At 40.3% G+C, this 21,297-nt stretch overlaps 1 protein-coding gene and 1 long non-coding RNA gene across 2 annotated transcripts in view; both read right to left on the bottom strand.

The window, feature by feature from the left end:
- The window catches only part of LOC129736135 (uncharacterized), a 178,003-nt gene that overhangs the window by 122,726 nt on the left and 33,980 nt on the right, over positions 1-21,297 (bottom strand). The gene's annotated exons all lie outside the window — the stretch shown is intronic.
- Positions 1,043-21,226, bottom strand: RRH (retinal pigment epithelium-derived rhodopsin homolog). Its single transcript, XM_005445981.3, has 7 exons — positions 15,270-21,226; positions 7,319-7,509; positions 5,602-5,701; positions 4,716-4,869; positions 4,183-4,351; positions 2,171-2,349; positions 1,043-1,281 (listed from the first exon to the last, which is right to left on the bottom strand). Exons 1-7 carry the CDS (start codon positions 15,373-15,375, stop codon positions 1,176-1,178), a joined length of 1,005 nt encoding a protein of 334 aa, XP_005446038.1. The 5' UTR covers positions 15,376-21,226; the 3' UTR covers positions 1,043-1,175.

The raw sequence follows: 21,297 nt of genomic DNA on the forward strand, positions 1-21,297 counted from the left end.
CTGTTTTAATAAAATATCTCTTTACTCCTTCTAAGAGACAACGCATTAGTTACCATCCATAAAGTGTTCCAAAGTTCCTCAAGGAAATCTATATAAGGATATCGCATGGCACTTTCTTTAATACTAAAAATTAATAGGAAGCCTAGATTCCAGAGCTTTTAAAAAATGCTGTAAAAACAATTTTTTACAAAAAAAACCCACCATATATTTTAAATAAGTTACACGCTACAAAGCCAAACTTCAGATGCATACATACACAACAGAAGACATTTATTCTCAAAATCTGAGAATGATCAAGAGTGCACATACTACCATTCATAAATAGATGTATACACAGTCATCTTTTCCATCCTGAATAAATCTATTGCTCACATCACCGAAGTATTTTTTGAAAGTTATACAACAGACCTATATAGCCATGAGATTGACTTAGAAATTATGAGAAATGACCACAAATATTTAGTCAGTTTTACGTGCCTCCCAAGTGTCAAGCTTCAGGGTGCATTTTATCTCATTTTCAGGATTTGCTGCGTGGTCACAAGCACTAGAAACATACTACTACTAAAACAAAAGCCGTCTTTCCTACAAATTCATTTGATTGTGAGAACCAAAACTTTAAAAATACATAAAATATCCTGAAACTCCTTCAAAATCCTAAAAGCTGATAACAAAGTTCTATAGGGTTTGGCTAGATATTCTGATATCTTAACATCTTCACAGAAACATAACTTCGCAAAGCATATCAACACCAGACACTTGGTACAGAAACATATTCACACAGGGAAAATCCAGAATATCTCAAGTCTGGAAAACTTTCAAGGGAAATCGAGGGAGAGTAATTCATGAAAGAAATTACAAGTGCAAAAATCCTACTGAATCTCAGCATTTCTTGCTTCAGTCTCTCCCTGCCCCTGCGTTACCTTGTCCAACCCTGTAACAGTCACAGTGACCGCTTCACTGGCCTTTTTTGTTTGGGAAATACTGGGTCAATAAAGCTCACACTCAAAAACTAAAGTCTTAGTGGGTTTTTTCATCTTAACCTATCTAAAAAGATTACCATGATTAACAGAAAACAGCTGGCTGGCTAAGGCAGATTATTATTCCAAAAGATTAATTAACTTTAACCCAGATTTCATTCCTTTCCATGTAATTTATGCAGGCAAATGACAAGAGTTCTATGATGTTAGTGCTCTTTGAGATACGCTCATGGGCAAGGCATTGTTTATAGTTATCTCTTGTCTTGTCTGACATCGCACCATTGCCAGGATTGCCCTCCTAAACCTGCAAAGGACAAAAAAAGGAAAGCAGAAAGATTGTTAGATGGAGAACCAAGTACAAAGAAAAATTGGGTAAGCTGGCATGAAGAATTACAACAAATTTCAATTTTAGTAAAACTTTATAAAAAAAAGGGGTATTTGGAATTCAAAAGGACCCGAGTCTTTTTCACTTCCAGGTACAGGAATAACTCAGTTAAGTTCAGTGTTTCTTCTGCAACATGGGTCACAGCAGCTTTTGCTTATCCCAGGACAGGGTATAGCCATGACAGATGAACTTACAGAATGGGGGAAAATGAGAAGGTTTTTCATTGACTCAGCAGGATCAGTCAGACAAGTTCACCTAGAGAGAGATCACAGGTTCTGCTTCTAGGCTGGTAGCAGAGAAAGGAAGGAAGCCTCTTTGCAAAACCCAGTTCTCAGTCAGAGGCACTGGCTTGGTTAGAGCATTTGATAAGCTCGCTCAAAACAGAAGGCTTAGCTTATTTACTTTAACAAAAAGTGTCAATCCATCCTAGTCAGTCAGAATATGACTCATCCCAAATGAAGCAAGGACACCTACAGAAGTTACATGTCACTAAGCCACCACACATTTTTGCCACAGTCCTTAAAACCAAATTACTGCTGATGCAACCCCAATTCTGTAATGAGTCCCTCTGAGAAATGACAAAGGGACTTTCAAAACTGTCTTACAAAAGCTTTGTTAAACATCTTTATCAAGTCAGTATGTTTTGATGATGAATTCCTGTCCAAAAGGTCATCTTTGGTAAATCAACAGTGGCTTACCCTTTGATCTCTTTGCTAATCAGTTTGTCATATTTTACAGATGATCCTTCTATAGCTAGATGATACACTAAAATCATGAAGTAGACCGGTACCAAATTAGGAACACTTACTTTTTGTTTGCAATGACATAAATGCAGGGATTATAGAATGTGGAAGATTTTGCAAATAGAGGAGCTATGATGGCCATTGCAGGAGAAATTTTCTTTGGGTCTCCAAAGGAAGACCATAAACACACAATAGAGTATGGAGACCATGCCATCAAGAACATCACAATCATCACAACAGACATCTGTAAAACAAGAGGAACAGACATATAACCAGTATTACATGAAGATGGAGACATCAGATATTTAATAAGGCTGTTAAACAAAAATGTTTCGTAAGGCTTAACTATGGTACAGTTAAATAAAAGAAAGTAAATGTTTTAGGACACAAAGGCTCAGTCCATGTACTTAAGGAACCCGTAAGTGTCTGATTGGGTATCTCCTCAGTACGATGCTTGAACATGGCTATCATGCTTCATTAAACCAAACAGTCATGTCTTTTCTGCCTGCCTGTCAGAGAGAACAATCTGGGCATGTTGGGGCTCACACCCCAGAACACACCATGCTGCAGCTAGAACTGAACAGCAACAAGCCGGGGGTAGTGGGAGGGTTGGGGAGGAATCAACTGGGACAGACTTTTCTGGATTTTGCCAGGGCCATGAATCAGTAATGGAAATCTCAAATTAATCAAGAGGACAACACAAATCACAAGAAAACCAAACAAAACTGCAGGGTTCTTCGTATGTACAAGATTCCCTAGTGACGTTTACTTATATCCTTTTTCAGTCTTTCAGTGATGAAAAAGATAAGAAACAAGTAGTAAATGGCTACTTTGTATGAGCTGTTCTAGAGCACAACCAATAAACAAACTGTGACTGTCTCCACAGAATAGGGTAAATAATAATAATAATAATGTAATTCTAATAATAAATTATAGTAATGATAATAATGTAAAGAAAAAGTCCTTTCCTTTAGAAGCTTGTTCGGTGTGTAGAAAGCTTAGAAAATGTTGATTTGTGGAAAAGCAAGCACTCCATCTCTAAAGAAGGACACTGCTTAACACCAAAGCTTTGATCTTTTTCTTTCGTTTTTGGGGGTTTGGTGTTTGGTTTTGGTTTGTTTGTGTTTGGGTTGTTTGGTTTTTTTTTTCAAAATTAACTCAGTGTCTTCAACTGCAAAACAGGAAAAATTTCTTCACATTTTCTTCACAAATGTGAGTTTAAATTTATAACTGAAACCTCAATTTCAAACATTCCAAGAGCTCTTTACAAGAAGAAAATACTCAAATTATTCTTTTTGGGTAAAACTACCATTTTCCAGGATTCAGTGATGAAAAAATTTTACAAGGCATGTTAAGCTTGCATTAATAAGTAATTCAAAAGAGTAGGTACATACTCTTCTGTCCAATTGTCTCTCACTTTTTTTATCATGCCCAACCATAAATCATGTTGTCACACAAAAATCAAAGGAGCTAGTGATCTTCAAGCTTTCTCAAGGACTTTTATACATTAAAAGAATGTCAACCTTCCAGGCAGAATATATAATTTTATACCATAACACATATTTGCTACTGTTTACATAAGAAAGAGATAAGCTCAACAGACTGAAAAGAACAAGGGGGTGGGAATCACATCGCTCGGGAGCTTGGAAATGCACTTTCACTTCTAGGCCATGATTTCAAATCAGAGTTGACCAATCCATTTCAGATCAGATACACCTGTGAACCTAGCAGAAAGCCTAAGGACTCTGCAGGCACAAAAGGTAGAAGTCCTCCTAGGACATCTCTGAGGTTTATTTCTGTGTCATGACACAGGGCAGAGGCAAGGAAAATTCATTGTTGCTCCCAGCCCTCAAAGTAGCCATTCAGATGGAAAGAGCATTAGGCCAAGAGTAAAGAATCTAATGTAAGTCAAGCCAAGAGTTTTCACCAAGGCTAGATTTCAGTTAATATTTAGTACTAAAGGAAAAGGGGGCATGTAGGAAACAGAAATGCTTAAAAGGCAGCGCTGTTCCTTTGCCCCCAAGACTTTAACACAAAAGAACATGTTTAAAAAAAAACACGCCCTCATTTGCCATACCTTTGTCACATCTACTTGGTCAGACCAATCTACGTTGATGCTCTCCAGACAGTTACTGCTCGCATATTGTTTCATTGTCCGGGAAACATTGTAATAACAGTAAAACATGACTGTTAAGGGTACAACAAAATTAACAGCAATTACACTCATTGTGTAGGAAACAAAGGACCTGATAAGACAGAAAAACAAAACACAGTAACTTACAAATAGCCATCAAGGAAAAGTTAAAGAATTTGATATTTTGATTTGATTATTTTACAATTGAAATTTTACAAAAAGGTTTTAAATAATCAGGAAAATTTTCTTTAGCTTTAATTTTTTTATTAGCAACTACAAGTCTTGCAGTTTCCAAGCACGGCTCAGTGCCTACGTTTTTTTCCAGACTTGTTCTATATTATTTCTGTTGTTTTAAAATTATTTTTATATATTAGGCTTCATACTTCACAAAGAAGTTAGGCTCACATAGTGGTGAATTAAATGTTAGCCTTCAATGAGACAGCATATTTAAATGAAAGGATGAAGAGGAATCTTACACATCATTTTTCCTCCAATTTACTGTGCACGTTGCTCCAGTTGGATCCGGAGCGTAGCTAGCCCAGCCTACAGTAGGCATGGAAGCCCAAAAGACTGCATTTATCCAAGCAGCAAGGATTAGGGTGGCATAGCTACGGCTAGTCATTCTTCTTCCTGTGGCCAAGCACATAGAGTCACAAGCCATTGTCAACTTTTGCTTCTTCCCATTGTTGAACAATTGGCTTCCATTAAGCACATACCAGGTTTAATAGTGATTCTTTCAAAGGCCTACATTCCCAAACACCGTAGCATACCTGTTTCATACTACTGAATGACACCTCAAGCTTTCCAGCCTTTAACACCACTTAAATACTGACACATGCTCCAACTCACCGCATACAGGCAATACCTGATCCTAATCCCATGCCAAAAAGCTTATTATGCAACAGTGCATTCAAGTACATTATTGCATGATTGCAGGGGGAGGAATTAACCGTTACAATACAGCTGTAACAGAGAGGAGAGAAAAACATCCAGTACAGTGTTAACACACTAGAGGCACGCATTTGCTTGACAGAGGTCAAAGCCTCCCACAACTAGAGGCTTTTCATGTGCTTCTGTATATGGATGAAATATATATATTTCCCTCTAAAGCCTGAAAACAGCCATGAAAATACAACATATAAACAGAACAACAGCTTAAATGTGAAATTTTCACTTTCACCAGCAGTACCATGCATGCCAACTAGGTAACATACTCAAGCAAGTACTGCAGGATCACACCCTAAATTCAAGTTATGTCCAGCACTGTAATCATGAGAAACATATTAATGAGAAAACAATACAATTAGACTCTTCTTTCACAGAAACCCAACAGTGAACAATTTTTGACCATAAGTACAGTACCTATATCAGGCCTGCAGATCGTCAGATAACGGTCAACTGCAACAACAGTGAGCAAACCAATACTCGCCATCCCAAAAAAGATATTTAAGGCAGCATAGATCTGAAATTAAAACAGACAGACAAAAAACCTTCCCAAGAAATCTTTCAAAGGTACAAGCATAAATTTGTGGACTGAATCCAAAGTACTACAATACATTGCATTCAGCCAGCATTCTCTTCCATCAGCAAGGTACTGAAGCAACTAATTCAATGCAGGCAGTTTGGAGATGGCTTATTTAAAATTAAACATTTCAAAAGCAACCTGCTTATGTGCACATCAGAAATCCTGAAGACAATAGTCAAAAAAACCCAAACACACACTGTATTTCAAGAAAGTAAATTTTGACATTTGAAGATAAGAGTTTGGAGGTTGGGGGGTGGCTCAATTCATGTTTTCTATGTATGTTAAAGAAGCCTGAAGAGCATTTGATTCATAAAAAAAGTTACTGTTATAGCAAGTGTGAGGTCCTGAATTGTCACTCTTTCCTCTATTGTATAGCTACACTTATTTCGCGGATATGGTACACTGACTTTCCCCATCAGCCCCCATACCTACATGTCAAATCTACTGCACAGAGTGACATACGCTGCAATCCCAACATGCTCCAAATTCATCTGCCCAGTCATCCCAGGGGCAGCCTGACCAGGAAGGATGACTGCAGGGGCTGTGTTACCACTGACACCCCAGAAACAGAGCCCTGTGCCAGACCACATGCCACCAGCAGTTATAATAGAACCACATGACATTCAGCCATCTCAGTTCACAGGATTCATTTGGCTTAGATTGACGTAAGTTGTGCTTCAAGCGATCTTAACTCCCAAAGCACCGGTAGTGAGATTTCACATCAACTTCAATGCACTACAAGTCAGTCTAGATCCAAAGGTGAGGCTTCTTGTCAAACAGTGACTGAATTTTGAGCTTGAAATAACTTTGTACTCGGGCAAGCGATGTCAGATTGTTATAAACATCCATTATATAAAGGTCCAAAATGTATAGTGATGCTAATATTTGAGTCACATTTCAGCGTATGCCTTCACATTACCATTAATTTTCCTGAACACTTAAGCCTAACAGTCTTTTAAAAAGGTAGATTAAATCAAAGTAAACAGCCAGCAAAGGGCACCATCTCTCTGCTATAGAAGTATGTTTTCCAGTCAGTCTATTTTTTAAAATAGCTATTAAAACAAGACTAAATCTTTCATGAAGACCAAGAGCCTTGCAAACCTTCATTTTAAATATCCCAGCAGTCCCATCCAAAAGAACATGTATTTGCCAAGCAGAACTAATTAAGATCTGTCAAGCTCATCATCAAAACATCAGCCAGATTCAAAGTTTTTAACTATCAAATAAATCACCAAATGTGCATGTGCTACTATAACCATCTTCATTTGGGGATTTCATTTCCTAAGCCTTCTTAAAGCTACTTTAAAATATCTCTTGTTAATAAATATAAGGTTACACTTTAATGCTTTCAGATTATAAATATAAATTTGGAATGAAATTCACACAAAATCCTATATCCAGAAATTGTTGACATTATAGAACATCAGCTTCAGGTCTAGAGTGAAGTTTTGCATCTCCATCTTATCTCTTAGAAGCACTAGTTTCAGGTAGAGCTACTACTTATTTCTGTTTGCTTTTCAGTGCTCAAAAATTTCTCTGACTGAATTGCAATACCTGGCATCCAGTATATCCAAATTTCCAGCTTCCATGCAGATCTGAGGCAGCAGACATGGGGTAACCAATGCCACTAACACCAATGTCAGTAAAAGCCAAGTTGATAATAATTGCATTGGTTGCTGTCCGAAGCTCTTTGTACTTAACAAAGATGCCTAGCACAACAATGTTACTGAAAATGCTTACCACTCCTGTAAAAAAAGAAAAAGGGAAACTTTACAAAAAGATAGACACCAGTCAGCAACACACCTGCAGAAGAAAAAGCAGCCTATTGTAATATCTAAGTCCTAAACAAGTTTTATTCTCAGTCAAACATAATTTTGCAAAGAGGATAGACACCTGACAAGGAGTGAAAAGCTTTTCCAATTAGGTTACTTTCACTTGGATTCAGTAAGGTCCAAAAGTGAAGCATTTTGCCAAACCTGGAACTTCCGATGCAATGACAACAAGCAAAGCAGAGATGTAAAATCATCTAGGATTACAATTCAAACACTCCAGCAACCAAGTACAGTACTGTCTTCCATGGCAAAAAAGAATGCAGGTCGGTGACTGGCAAAAAAAAGCTGGGGTTATGATGCCCTTGATACAGCAGAAGGCCCCTGCCGCCACCTGCAATCCTCATTTTTCAGCAGTTTCCACTGTGCATTCAGACAATAACCCTGGGCTAAAGGAACATAGAAGCTTTGATTTTGCTGCCACTGTCCCAGCCAGACTGAATCCCTTTCTCTGCTCATGAGGTCCCAATTCTTTGCAAGCATCAGAGATGGCTCAGGTTGCTGCAAACTGAATTTTCTAAGCCTTGTCAAGCAGCCTGGATGATCTGCACAGCCTACCGCAGTGGCATGGCTGGGCCAGCACCAGAGCCGTTTTCTCCAACTAACAAGCTCTAGGGCTGTTATAGCCATGGTAAAAGTCCAACTCTGCACCAAACTGGCTCCCACCTCGCTAACCTGTGTATTTTTTAAACCTCTTTGGTCTGGCTTGACTCAAACTGTGTCTGAAGTCTGTTATTAGGCAACACAATAAATGGCCAGTAGGCAGAGAGTTGTAATAAATACAGTACTAAAGCTAAGATGTACATTCTCCTCTCTTGATGTCCAATCCCTCTGAAATTTGTTTTGGACTTAATGCTCCTCGAGGTGCTCAGGACACTCTTCAGGACCCTGTACATCAGCAAGCTTTTTCTGATTCTAGTGACCTATATCAAAACCTACAGGTCCTCCTTTTCTCCTGCTATTCCTCCTCCCTAGCCAAATCCTACTGCATGGCTCTTGGAGTGAGTTTATATGGCACTCCCTCAAAACAGTATTATTTTTGGGGTGGTTTTATTCTCTTCAGACTCTAGCCTGTTGCAGAGATATCCAGAGCAAACTCTCATCCTCTAAACTTTTACTAACCCACTACTAATACAAGTTACTAATAAACAGTTAATAAGGTTAAAAACTCCCCCTTGCACCTCTGCAGAGAGGACGAAATCAAACAACATGAGTAAGAAATCAAGCAAAGGGGGCAGGAGGCCTGCATGGGTGAACAAGGAGCTTCTGGCAAACCTCAAACAGAAGGAGGAGGTTTACAGGGTGCAGAAAAAGGGGCAGGGCACTTGGGAGGCATATATGGATGTTGTCAGAACATGCAGGGAGGTGATGAGGAAGGCTAAGGTCCATTTGGAATTAAATCTGGTGAGGGAGATCAAGGACAATAAGAGCTTCTTCATATACATCAGCAGGAAAAGGATGACTAGGGAAAGTGTGGGCCTGCTGCTGAATGAGGTGGGTGCCCTGGTGACGAAGGACACAGAGAAGGAGGAGTTACTGAATGCTGCCTCTGCTTCAGTCTTCACTGCCAGGGCCAGCCCTCAAGAACGCCAGACCCTGGAGGCAAGAGAGGAAGTCTGGGGAAAGGAAGACTTTCCCTTGGCCGAGGAGGACCACGTTAGGGATCACTTAAGCAAACTTGACACCCACAGATCTGTGGGCCCCAAGGGGATGCGACCCCGAGTGCTGAGGGAGCTGGCAGATGTTACTACTAAGTCACTCTCCACATCTTTGAAAGGTCGTGGAGGACAGGAGAGGTGCCTGAGGACTGGAGGAAGCCAATGTCACTCCAGTTTTCAACAAGGGCAAGAAGGAGGGCCCAGGAAACTACAGGCCAGCCAGCCTCACCTCCATCCCAGAAAGGTGATGGAACAGCTCATCCTGGAGGTCATCTTGAAGCATTTGGAGTAAAAGAAGGTCATCAAGAGTAATCAACATGGATTTACCAAGGGGAAATCATGCCTGACTAACCTGATAGCCTTCTATGATGGAATGGCTGGCTGGGTAGATGAGGGGAGAGCAGTGGATGTTGTCTACCTTGACCTCAGCAAGGCTTTTGGCACCATCTCCCATAACATCCTCATAGGTAAGCTCAGGAGGTGTGGGTTAGAGGAGCGGACAGTGAGGTGGATTGAGAACAGGCTGAATGGCAGAGCTCAGAGGTTGTGATCAGCAGCACAGAGTCTGGCTGGAGGCCTGTAGCTACTGGTGTTCCCAGGGGTCAGTGCGGGGTCCATTCCTGTTCAACTTGTTCATCAATGACCTGGATGAGGGGACTGAGTGCACCCTCAGCAAGTTTGCTGATGATACAAAACTGGGGGAGTGGCTGACACACCAGAGGGCTGCGCTGCTATTCAGTGAGACCTGGACAGGCCAGAGAGCTGGGTGGAGGGGAACCTCATGAAGTTCAACAGAGGCAAGTGTAGGGTCCTGCACCTGGGGAGGAACAACCCCCTGCACCAGTACAGGCAAGGGGTTGACCTACTGGAAGGCAGCTCTGCGGAGAAGGACCTGGGAGTGCTGGTGTTGCCCAGTTCAAGTTGCCCGAGAGCCAGCAGTGTGCCCTTGTGACCAAGAAGGTCAATGGTACCATCCTGGGGGGCATTAGGAGGAGTGTGGCCAGCAGGTTGAGGGAGGTTGTCCTCCCCCTCTGCTCTGCCCTGGTGAGGCCACATCTGGAGTGCTGTGTCCAGCTCTGGGCTCCCCAGCTCGAGAGACAGGGAACTACTGGAGAGGGTACAGCAGAGGGCTCCAGAGATGATCAGGGGATTGGAACACCTCCCTTATGAGGAAATGCTGAGAGAGCTGAGCATTTTTAGCCTAGAGAAGAGAAGACAGAGGGGATCTTATCAATATCTACAAATATCTTAAAGGCAAGTGCCAAGAGGATGGGGCCAGGCTCCTTTCAGTGGTGCCCACTGACAGCACAAGGGGCAACCTGCACCATAGGAAGTTCCACCTGAATATGAGGAAGAACATCTTTACCTTGAGGGTGACAGAGCACTGGGACAGGCTGCCCAGAGAAGCTGTGGAGTCTCCTTCTGCAGAGACATTCAAAATCCACCTGGACGTGATTCTGTGCAACCTGCTGTAGGTGAACCTGCATTAGCAGGGGGCTGGACTAGAGGATCTCCAGAGGTCCCTTCCAACCCCGACCATTCTGTGACTCCCAACCCTTACCAATAAAATGGAAAATTCCACCATGTTCAAGGCAAACACAGCCATTAAAAAATAACTTGTAAGTAGTAACAGGAATTTGTGAGCTGTTCACAGATTCCCTAGTCTAGCACAGCTGCTACAGTATAACTGAACAAATCCTAAACTTAAAAACATTTCTATAGCCTGGGCACCTTAAATTACAAGTGCATAGTGGAATGTTATTTTGGTAAAAGTCTGACAACAGACAAGCAGACCCATCTCCCTTCACAGTTACTGCCCATCCTGCTCCAGTTCCCTGGCAATCCATCACTTTCACTGATGGGATTTTTGCTTCTCTATTGGCTCCACCTAAAACCTGACACACACAGCTTAGCTTTTGCTGACATGCCTCTGTGGAAAGGGCAATAAGGTTTTTAAGTATTGCACAATGTTCTTTCATTTCTGTCACCATCAATGCTGCAGCACAGAGTTAAAAATCTCCCAAATATGTTCACAGTCAGACTACAAACACCGCAGCTAAAACAATAACCTCAGATCAGCAGGGTTAGAAAACCCAAGGGCAAGAATCAGTTTCAAGAACTTCAGCTCTACGGTTGAATTTTGAAGACTTCAACTGGTATCAGTATGGAAATTCCTTCAAATCACAGAAACTCCTGCGGGCTCCACCATTAGCAGTCCACAGGAACACAGTCCATAGATTTATAACCACCAGCACACACCTCAGTGCATCGAACTGTGGCAGACATTTCTAGAGTCAAATACACATCAGATGTACCATCTGAACCACTATGCTCAGCGAGATCTATGTTAGTACCATGACAGGTTTGAAAAAGGGCAGAAGGAAAGCTAGTGCAATCATAACAACATACATAAAAATATAACAAAGATGATACTTTGGATAACAGACATGGGGGACAACACCAATCCATCAGCTTTTACGTCAAGTTTCTCCATTTCATTTGGTACCTTTTTTATTATACCTGAAGCTCACATAAGAAGTTTCACCGCAATATTTTATTAATCAGTACTAATTTCCTACATTACAGAAATTCTCTCAACCAATTCAGTAATTTTAAAAACAAATGAGGCAAAATGGTAATTCATTGTTGGTTGGCTCTTTTTCCATTCTCTTTTTAATACCATCAAGCATGTCTGTTCTCAGGTGCAAGTCTCCTGCTTAGTACATAAAAACTATATTACAGATGATGTTGGGGGTGCACAGCCCCACAGATGCCATCAGCTATCTTATTCATACATTCACACATTTCAGGAATGACATTGTGATGCTACGAGCCCCTAAAATGAACAAAAGCAGGGAGCTGGGGATCTGATTCAAAACCAGCACGTAGTAAAGCACTGACAGTGCCAGTTCTGTCAGCTCTCCTGTTGACAAGTAGTGTGACATCTCTTGGGAGAGAGGAAGCAAAACAGAATTAAAGGTTTAGAAAACAGTACAGGCTTCTTATGAGGCATACTTTAACAGATGAAATCAGAAATACAACAGGACTGTAAACTCATATCCTCAGGGCGAAGGAAGGATCCTGCTAGACACACTTAAAACTTAGTGCTTCAGAGCCCAATTGTAAAATGAAGGGGGAGGTGAGGAAGGGAATCAAACCAAACCAGGGGAAAAAAAAGTGGAAATCAGTAAGCCTATATTCATTAAAGATTTCAGAACTACTAAAATTAATAGAGCGAAAATAAACGTTCTGGGGAGAAAAATGTAGGAAGATGGATTCCATCTTGAACAAAATGAGAAAAAAACCCATAGATTCAAAAAATACTCTTCCCTGTTTCCGAGAATCAGGTCAAGTAGAAGAACAAGGTCTCTCCAGGCAGCAGTAAAGCAGTGCCCACTAGAAGAGCAATGAAGCTGGTGAAGGGTCTAGAGAACGAGTCTTAAGAGGAGCAGCTGAGGGAACTGGAGCTGTTTAGCCTGGAGAAAAGGTAGCTGAGGAGGAAGACCTTATTGCTCTCTACAATTACCTGAAAGGAGGTTGTAGCAAGGTGTGGGTTGGTAGCGTCTCCCAATTAACAAGTGATAGGATGAAAAAAAAGAGCCTCAGGTTGCACCAGGGGAGGTTTATATCGGCTATTAAGAAGAATTTCTTCACTGAAAGTGTTATTAAGCATTGGAACAGGCTGCCCAGGGAAGCGGCTGAGTCACCATTTCTGGAGGTATTTAAGAAACATGTAGACGTGGCACTTAGGGACATGGTTTAGTGGTGGACTGGGCTGTGCTACATTAACAATTGGACCAATGACCTTAAAGGTCTTTTCCAATCTAAACAATTCTATGATTTCTTAGAGGGCAGGGCATGCCGACCAAGCCCAAGCCCTTTCGTAAGCTGATATCATCAGCTAGGATGAACTTACTTGACTCAGAAAAAGCACATGGGATGCTGCCACTTGGCCTGTGAAACATCATACTGTTAGAACAACTATTCCCATATTTCTTTTAATTAAACCTTATAGCTTTGTGAAGATGAGGATAAACACGTCATTAACTGATTAAGAGCAGAAGAATTTCCTATTTTCCTTCTTTCCATGAATGAAATGAAGCAATGAAAACAAAATGCAGATCAAATGCAAATACAAGCCCTAACAGAATTAAGCAAAATCTGTGGGTACCAGCATCAAAACAATGAAGGTCAGGTCTGCCTATAACACAGAATTTACTTTTCCAGTTAGCATTTTAACATTATACTACAGCATTTCACCACTGCAAGCTGAAGAACATCCATGAGGCGATACTGCAGCCTGCATACCCCTGTTGTAATCACTAAAATCAATGCAATGACTACTGTTAAGACTGCAATAGTTAACAATACCTCCTTCTCAGAAAACAAAGCAATTATCTGCAAGAGAGAGAAGCATTCAAACCTTTTAAAAAGCAGCATAATGATGAACACCATACCTGTACTTCATTCTTATTCTTAGACATCTGCTTATTAGCACAGCTTAAATTTTCCAGATTTGCTGTGGTAAGGCATTTGCAAAGCAATCAGTCATATTTTCAAAGATGTTATAGACCTTACTATCAAAAGCATTCCTCATTAAGAAAGCAAAGTCCAAGCTACAGGTGAAAGATTTACTAGACCCCCCCAAAACATAATGAGAAAAAAAAAAAAGAAAAAAAAAACACCCACAGAATAGTCCCTTTTTTTTTGAAAAAAAGACATTTGATTTCTATGCAATATTAATAAAGAAAAACTGGGCTGATTCTGGCTAATCCCATTGATCATTTATGACAGCCTTGATCCCTAACACCAGGTGTTCAAACTATTTCAAACTATCTGAAAAGACCACCTTGTTACACACTATGTAATCAATTTTAATAAAAATATAAGTAGTATTATACATATTTGCAGCACCTAATAGATCCAGTTTCCTGCAAATAGTGTGGTAGTAATGCAGAGTGTATCCAGCCTTCTAATATTTGACCATAATACATCTCTACAACTTCATAACAAGTCTACTGATCTGTGTAGTGTTCTACCAATTTCTCCAAAAACCTGAAACAGATTTTTGCTTTTGCATTCAAACGTACCCTCTTTACCAAAACAGCAATTTGATACTTACCACTTCAAATAGATATGCTAAATAAAACACAACCATTAGCAATACTATTTCATATAAGCTAATTATAACACAGAAAATATATGTTACAGTCTGTGAATAAAATATTTATAAACTGATTTAATTTTCCATAATAAAGGTATAGAAGGCCTATTTTTAAACACCGTAGGTTTCAGGTTTTGGTGAGGTTGGTATTTCATAGCTCTAGCACTCACTGCTTCAGAAAAACATTACTGAAGCAGTTGTGGTTATAACTGAGAAAGCTGTCTAAGGAAACAAAATACTAATTCCATAACTACAGTTTAGCTAAAGGCCATTGCAGTTACAGGGAAGAAAGACCATGTCAAGTCTTCCAGCGTGCTTTTTCTAACTTGTGTCATTGGTGAAAAATACAGCTGCAACTGGAGTCTGTTCTTCTCTGATTAATGACCAGCTCCCTCCCTCTAAGTCACATTCCAACCCTTCCCCTTACATCCCCCTAACAGACACCCGCTCACATGCTCAGACTACACATATATTACTATGAACATGTGCCCAGAGAAATCTCAAGATAGCTTCGAGCACATCACAGAAAAATGCAAGATGTGACAGCTATGCCCTATTTTTATCTCTTTTGCAAGCTGGCAGAAATTAATTCTCACTCTCTTCTATAATTACATATCAACAAAATATATTTTCGAGACACAATGCTGCCTTCAAATATAGAGCAGAAAACTTAGATGTTTCTGCACACTTCGGTCAGCCTGCTAATAGCTAACCTGTCAGTAAACTATGGAGAAAAACCATCAGTCATCTGTGTAATACAAAATGAAATACCATCACTGTTACTACACAAAATGAGCATTCAGATCTACAGTTCCATTTTAAAAACTTACACAACGATTTGCCAATGCCCATACCTGCTGTTATTAAGTAAGCTGCAACTATGTTGTGCTCAGTCTGCGTAAAGGCTGAATGAGCTTCACTGTCACTTTCTGAGGAATTGGATGAATCATTCCAATGCATTTTGGACAAAAGAGACTGTCGCCTATTCTCCGCAATAATTCATCAAGACGATGAAACAGTACAAAACCCTGTCAGGCAAATTCTTTCTTTATTCCACAGACTCACTGAACAACTGAAAAAAAGGGGGGTAGGGGGGAGTTCCCCGCACCACTGACAACCTCCAAGCATGATTTAATTGGACTAAAGTGCAAAGAAGTTTACACTCCCAATCTATGCAGGAGATTGTTAATTAAAACAAAGAGCAGCACAGAACTGAGTACAACGTTTCCAACAGCATGCTTAAACTTCATTCTTACTGCTAAAGAGATTAATCATCACATGCCCCCAAACTTTCTCCTTCAAACCTCTTGTGCAACACTTCAAAAACCTCAAAAAAAGTTGAATCAGGTCAGTTGGTCATCAGCCTGGCTTGGAATTAATTCCCACCATCACAGCAAACACACAAAACCGCAGCACAACATGAAGACACAAATGTCTATTTCTTTAAAATGCAGGATAAGCTTAAAGTCCATCCCTTCAAATTCTTAAAGACCTATTCACCAAGATTCTTAGTCTGATTTAAACTCTCAAGTTGACACAAACACAGGAAGAACACAGCCCACTATTTTCTAAAGTGAAGCATGATTTTCAGGAAACTTAATTGCTACATTTATTAAATAGACTAGTCTGCAGAAAATGGGTTTTGAATACGTTTTACAAGTCTGAACATCCTCCCTCTCCCAAACACGTACACAAGCTTACTTCACGCAAATTTTCCAAAGCATGCTACCGGGCAGAAAATTATTTCCCAAAGCCTTGAACAGCAGAATCTCATTCTCTTCAGTGATGAGGTAGCTGCACACCAAAATAAAGACCTTTCACAAAATCCTGCATAAGTATTAGCTGCAATAAACCCTTGTCCAAAGAGCAGTATCAGTATAAGCAACCAAAGAAGGTGTTTTCCACCAGTTCCCCTTCACACAGTTTTTGCCTCCAGTTCTGTACTCAGTATACTAGGTATCAAAGTGACAAGGATGAGCCACCAGTGGTTCTTCAGTTGTATGTGGTTCGCAGGCAGCTCAAGCAGGCTCCCACCCCAGGGCTGTGACTTCTGAACAGTAAGAGGGTGTAGTGCCACAGGCAGTATTGAGGAACATAGCCGTCCCCTAGAAAAGGCTACCTGAAGAGCTCTCCCCTCTCTGACCCGTGAAACACTCAGAGCATTCCCTCCCACCCCTCAGCTTTGCAAAACAGACATCCTGCATCCTTCACCCATTTGAATCTAAAGGTAACAAAGTTTGTTATCAAACTTCTGCAGTCACAAAATTCAGTCGTCACTACTACAGACGATGGTTACCACAGCTCTACCAGCAAACAGTTCCACCATCAAAAAAAACCAGGACCCTAGAGGTCTCAGGGTACTTGCATTATGGTATTTTTCCTGTTAGAAGAGGATTAGGCAGGAACAGGGTGGGAAGGTTCTGAAAGGAAAGATGATCTGTTTGGCAACGAAGCCACTTCCCTAGTGCCCCAGAGCCCTGCCTCAAAAGATAAAAGCATAGTGATAATTTGATCTCTTTGCTTTCCTCCCCTAAAACTTTGTCAAGATTTACAAGAGCACCTCAGATTTTGCAGTTTCCCTACAAATCAGAGCTTGTAAAGCTGATTGACTCAGAAAAGCAATGCATTACTATTTTTACTCAGATAGGACTCCAGACTTTGAGACCATACAGATTTTATGTGTACTTGTTGGTTAAAGCACAAGTTTCTAGTATGTGCTGTCCATCCTATGTACATTGTCTCCATCTCTTCATCTCTTAAACTTGGGTAATTTTACAGCAACAGGAATTGAGAGAAAAAAGCAAAAGTTAAAGGCAGACATTACTTATCATTAACCTAAAAGTCATTTTTTCTAGAACACTGCAGTTCATAAAACAAAGCCAAAAAGATAAAGCAAGGAATTAAATAACAAAGTATACAAATAATTCAGAAAGTTGGAACTACAGTTTCCTAAGCCAGATAAAATATGGTTTACCACATTGCTTTTTAATACTGGCATAAGAAAAAAAAAAAATCCAAACCCTCAGGCCATTTTTATCTTCTAAAAATAGGTAGTATCACTAGTGTCAGAGGGGCATTTTACAACCTCCAGTGACACTTTCCCTTCCCACTTGTCCCAGATCAGTAGCAACAAAACAGAATTTCTATTTAAGTCCATTCTTCAATTTGTAGGTATCCGTATAGATATGGGGCAATGTAAAACTCATTACAGGGCTTAGCAAGTTGCTTTCAATTACATACAAAGTATATTTCAATCCACAAATGATTAAGAGTAGAGAAACTTACATTTGCATTAAAGCAGTAAAAAAAAGCAAAACCAAAACAAAACCTCTGTCCTATTTTCAGTGGTAACCAGACTATAAATCAACAACCCCCAACCCCAACCCCTCCCCCGTTTATTAAGCCCATCACCACGAGAGGGCTCTACAGGGCGGAACTTCCCTTTCACCCGATTTTCCGAACAGATGCAAACGGTTCAAACCCAATGAAAAACAAATTAATAAAGTATTTTTTTTCCTCCCTCACAGAGACCTTCACTAGCTTTAAACTGTTGATAAAAAAGTTTGACTCTAAACGAAAGAGATTTTCAGCTGACTGAAGAAAGCACCCTGAAAAATGTGACTCTAAAGGTTTTTTACTTGCCATACTTGAGGCAGTAGCAGTGGTTTTTTTTTAAATAACAGTTTCTTGTCAGGACAATGTTTTGCAGAACTGCAAAAAACTCTGCACCAGTATGTATGCGACCACCCAGCATTGTTTCACGCAAATATCCACAACTTCACATGCTAGAGAATCCTTTGCTCTGCAACAGCCAGTGCTGCATACGTACATTAACGTAGCCCAATTATTTTCTTCATCAAATTTCTCTGTCAAAGTAACATAGCAAATCTATGAACTATATTGAACTACCCTATCCGAACAACTACAGAAAACAAAAGGTAAAAAAAAAAAATCCCTCCAGGAAGGAATGCAGGGACACTGAAACAATTCTCAATGGGAAACAGCTTAAGCTTTACAATACACCTCCATGTTTTTACCCTCAGTTTAGCAAGGATTTAGATTCCACACAGAAAAAATATAAACCCAGAATTTTAGTGTGGCAAGGACAAAAGGCTCAGAGTCTTCCAAATACCTTTAAGCAATCTGATTCTAGTGATTTACCAGATGTCATTTTCAAAATCAGCTGATTTGAAAATAAGCTGACACCTTATGTCAGGGTCAAATATTGCAGTGGCTAACACGTTCACTTGAAACCTTTTGAAAACGGGACTTGGTCACTCTGCCTCTGCCACAACAGCGAGCATGCTGCTGTGTCCCGGGTGGGAAGCCAAACACTGTGGGGTATTCACTGTGTGAACTCCTGAGCTTCAGAGGAATACTGCAGGACAGCAACCCCCTTTGCACTGCTGGAGCAGGTGGCAGGTGAGAAGTTCTTTAGGTGGCCCAGCCTTTTGCCTCAAATGCTGCCAGTGAGGGGAAATCCGGAGAACACCAAACTCTCACCGACAGCCTATACTACAACAACTTTCCCCCACCCTCCTCATTTCACAGTGCACTGACTTTTTTTCCCCTGACACTACAGCTACTTGAAATTTTCTGCCAACATACCATTTCTGTCAGGGTACTGGCGAACCCACCTTTCCTATTCTCTGCAGAAAAAGCCTAGAATATTTGTAAGCACATATATAAAACTTCAACACTTCACTTAGATCAGGAGCACAGTGACAGAATCACAGGTAGGATCTGAATGAAAAGTTCACAACAGAGAGGAGGGTGTCATAAAATTACAGAACCTGTATTTTTAGCTAATTGCAGCACTACACTGCAGACAAGACGTCATCTTAGGGGTTTTTTAAGACACTGAATTTTCATCTATTACTGCTAGCAACTACTTGTATTAGGAGGGCTGGGTTATGCCATGACACAGAGAAGACAAGGCAGAACAGGGCCTGGATGGGCCTTGCCACAGAAAAAAAAAAAAAAAAAAAAAAAAAAAAAAAAAGAAAAAATGGAAAAAGGCATCACCACATGTCAGACTTGTCCAGACACTGCTTCCTCATACAGCAGCTCATTTCACACTCAACCACTAAGGACGTTCTTCCATAAGTGATACCCTACAACCTCCACAAAGATTCACAATATAAATTTCCTCTGGATATTTGTGTTAATTCCATCTGACGCTGTATGCGAAGGACATGGCGTCATGCTCCTCATGCATTTCTCAGCTGGGACTGCAATCCAGCTCCCTACAATCAAGAGACTGATCTTCCCTCTAAAGCTGCAAGAGATATTTTTCTTTAACCCTTCCACACACAGACTTAAGTCTTTGCTTTGGTCTCTCAAGAGCTTCAGGCTGACTCACTGCTCCACCTGCTGTGAGATTCAAAGCATAGGCCTGTTGTCCTGGGCTGCAAGATGGTACTCTACAACTGAAACATCAGCTGTCGCATCATACAATTTAAAGGTGATGGCAGCAGTACAGTCTTCCGATGTCCTGGGCAGAAGGATATCCCTAAAGCATGCAGTGAGAATAGCAAAGCAGAACATGTATAGCAGAGCATGAATTTGCGTGTTACAGTGAGGACTGTGTTAAGTCTTCCAAAGCCAGAATAAGGAAAGATCTAAGTCAGCTACCCACAACGAGCCACTGATGCATCCGTGAAGAATATAGCATAACAGAGGATGCAATTACAAATATGACAAAAGTAATGACAATTCCAGCTTCACTGCAGGTTGGTATTGTTCAGCTGCAATGTGATATGCCAGAAACATAATGACTTGCATAGGATTTTGTTTAAAGGGCAATTCTACAATGCCTCCAGTCTGAGCCCTAAGTCACTCAGGCCTAGCAATACACAGCATCAAAAATCTAAACACTTTCAGAGGTCTGGATTTAACTGACCTGGTTAAAGTTAAGTCTGTAGCAATACCAGAAAAATAATCGGTATCCCTCAATTTCTGAGTGTGCGTGGTTAAGAATAGACTCGGCTTCTTCTCACAAAAGCAGATCTAGCAGAATTTCCAACGCTTTGTGGTTTGTCCTTTTTAAACTGAGGAACATTTATATCTATTATCCTATGAGCATCTGTTCAGACTTAATTGAATTCTTGAACATTTGTTTTGCTACCTCATTTCAAGCTTTGTTCCAGAGATTATTCAAACTAACAGTCATGTTTGTTAAAATGGCCAGTAACTGTCTGGTGCTGACAAATTACCTGTTTCTTTTTGTTAAGCAGAAGGCTAATAGAACTCATTTGCCTATTACTGCATTCATTAATTAAAAAGTGTAACAGTATGATCAAGTCTAAATGTACTTCTTTTGACATTGAACAAGATGTTCAAAATACTTTCACACAGATCACTAGTTCCGTTTTCAAAATGCTTCGTGTGAGAGTCTGTGAATGGATTCCTGCCTCCAGATGAAATCCTGCAAGAATCTGCTTTTGTATTCTATTTTCAAAGAGAGGCACCCTGTTCTCCTGCATCCTTAAGAAAAAGCAGTTAATAGGTTTTCAACAATCCTCCTAATGCATCCATTTAAAGACTTCAAACAGTTGTGCCATTTTTTTCATGCCCTTTTTAAGCAATACTTCCCTGAAAGTCCTGTGTGCAGAGGAGCCCAGTGGAGCCCTATGATGGGCTATCTGATCTTAGCCCTACACAAGCTCAGAGCACCACAGAGGTACAGTGCCAGGACATAAAAACCTCAAGAGAAACAGGCTAAGGGGGACATGGGGACATTTAAAAATGCTTTGCAATTTTAGTATCAGTCTAATTAGAAACAATTAGGTGACTTAAGAATAGTATTAACCTTGTCGTATCCATCAGATACCAGCTTCTAAGATGTCTCAATACCTTTGGCCTTCATTGATATTTAGACAG

Source organism: Falco cherrug, chromosome 1 (assembly GCF_023634085.1).
Source record: "Falco cherrug isolate bFalChe1 chromosome 1, bFalChe1.pri, whole genome shotgun sequence".
NCBI lineage: Eukaryota > Metazoa > Chordata > Aves > Falconiformes > Falconidae > Falco > Falco cherrug.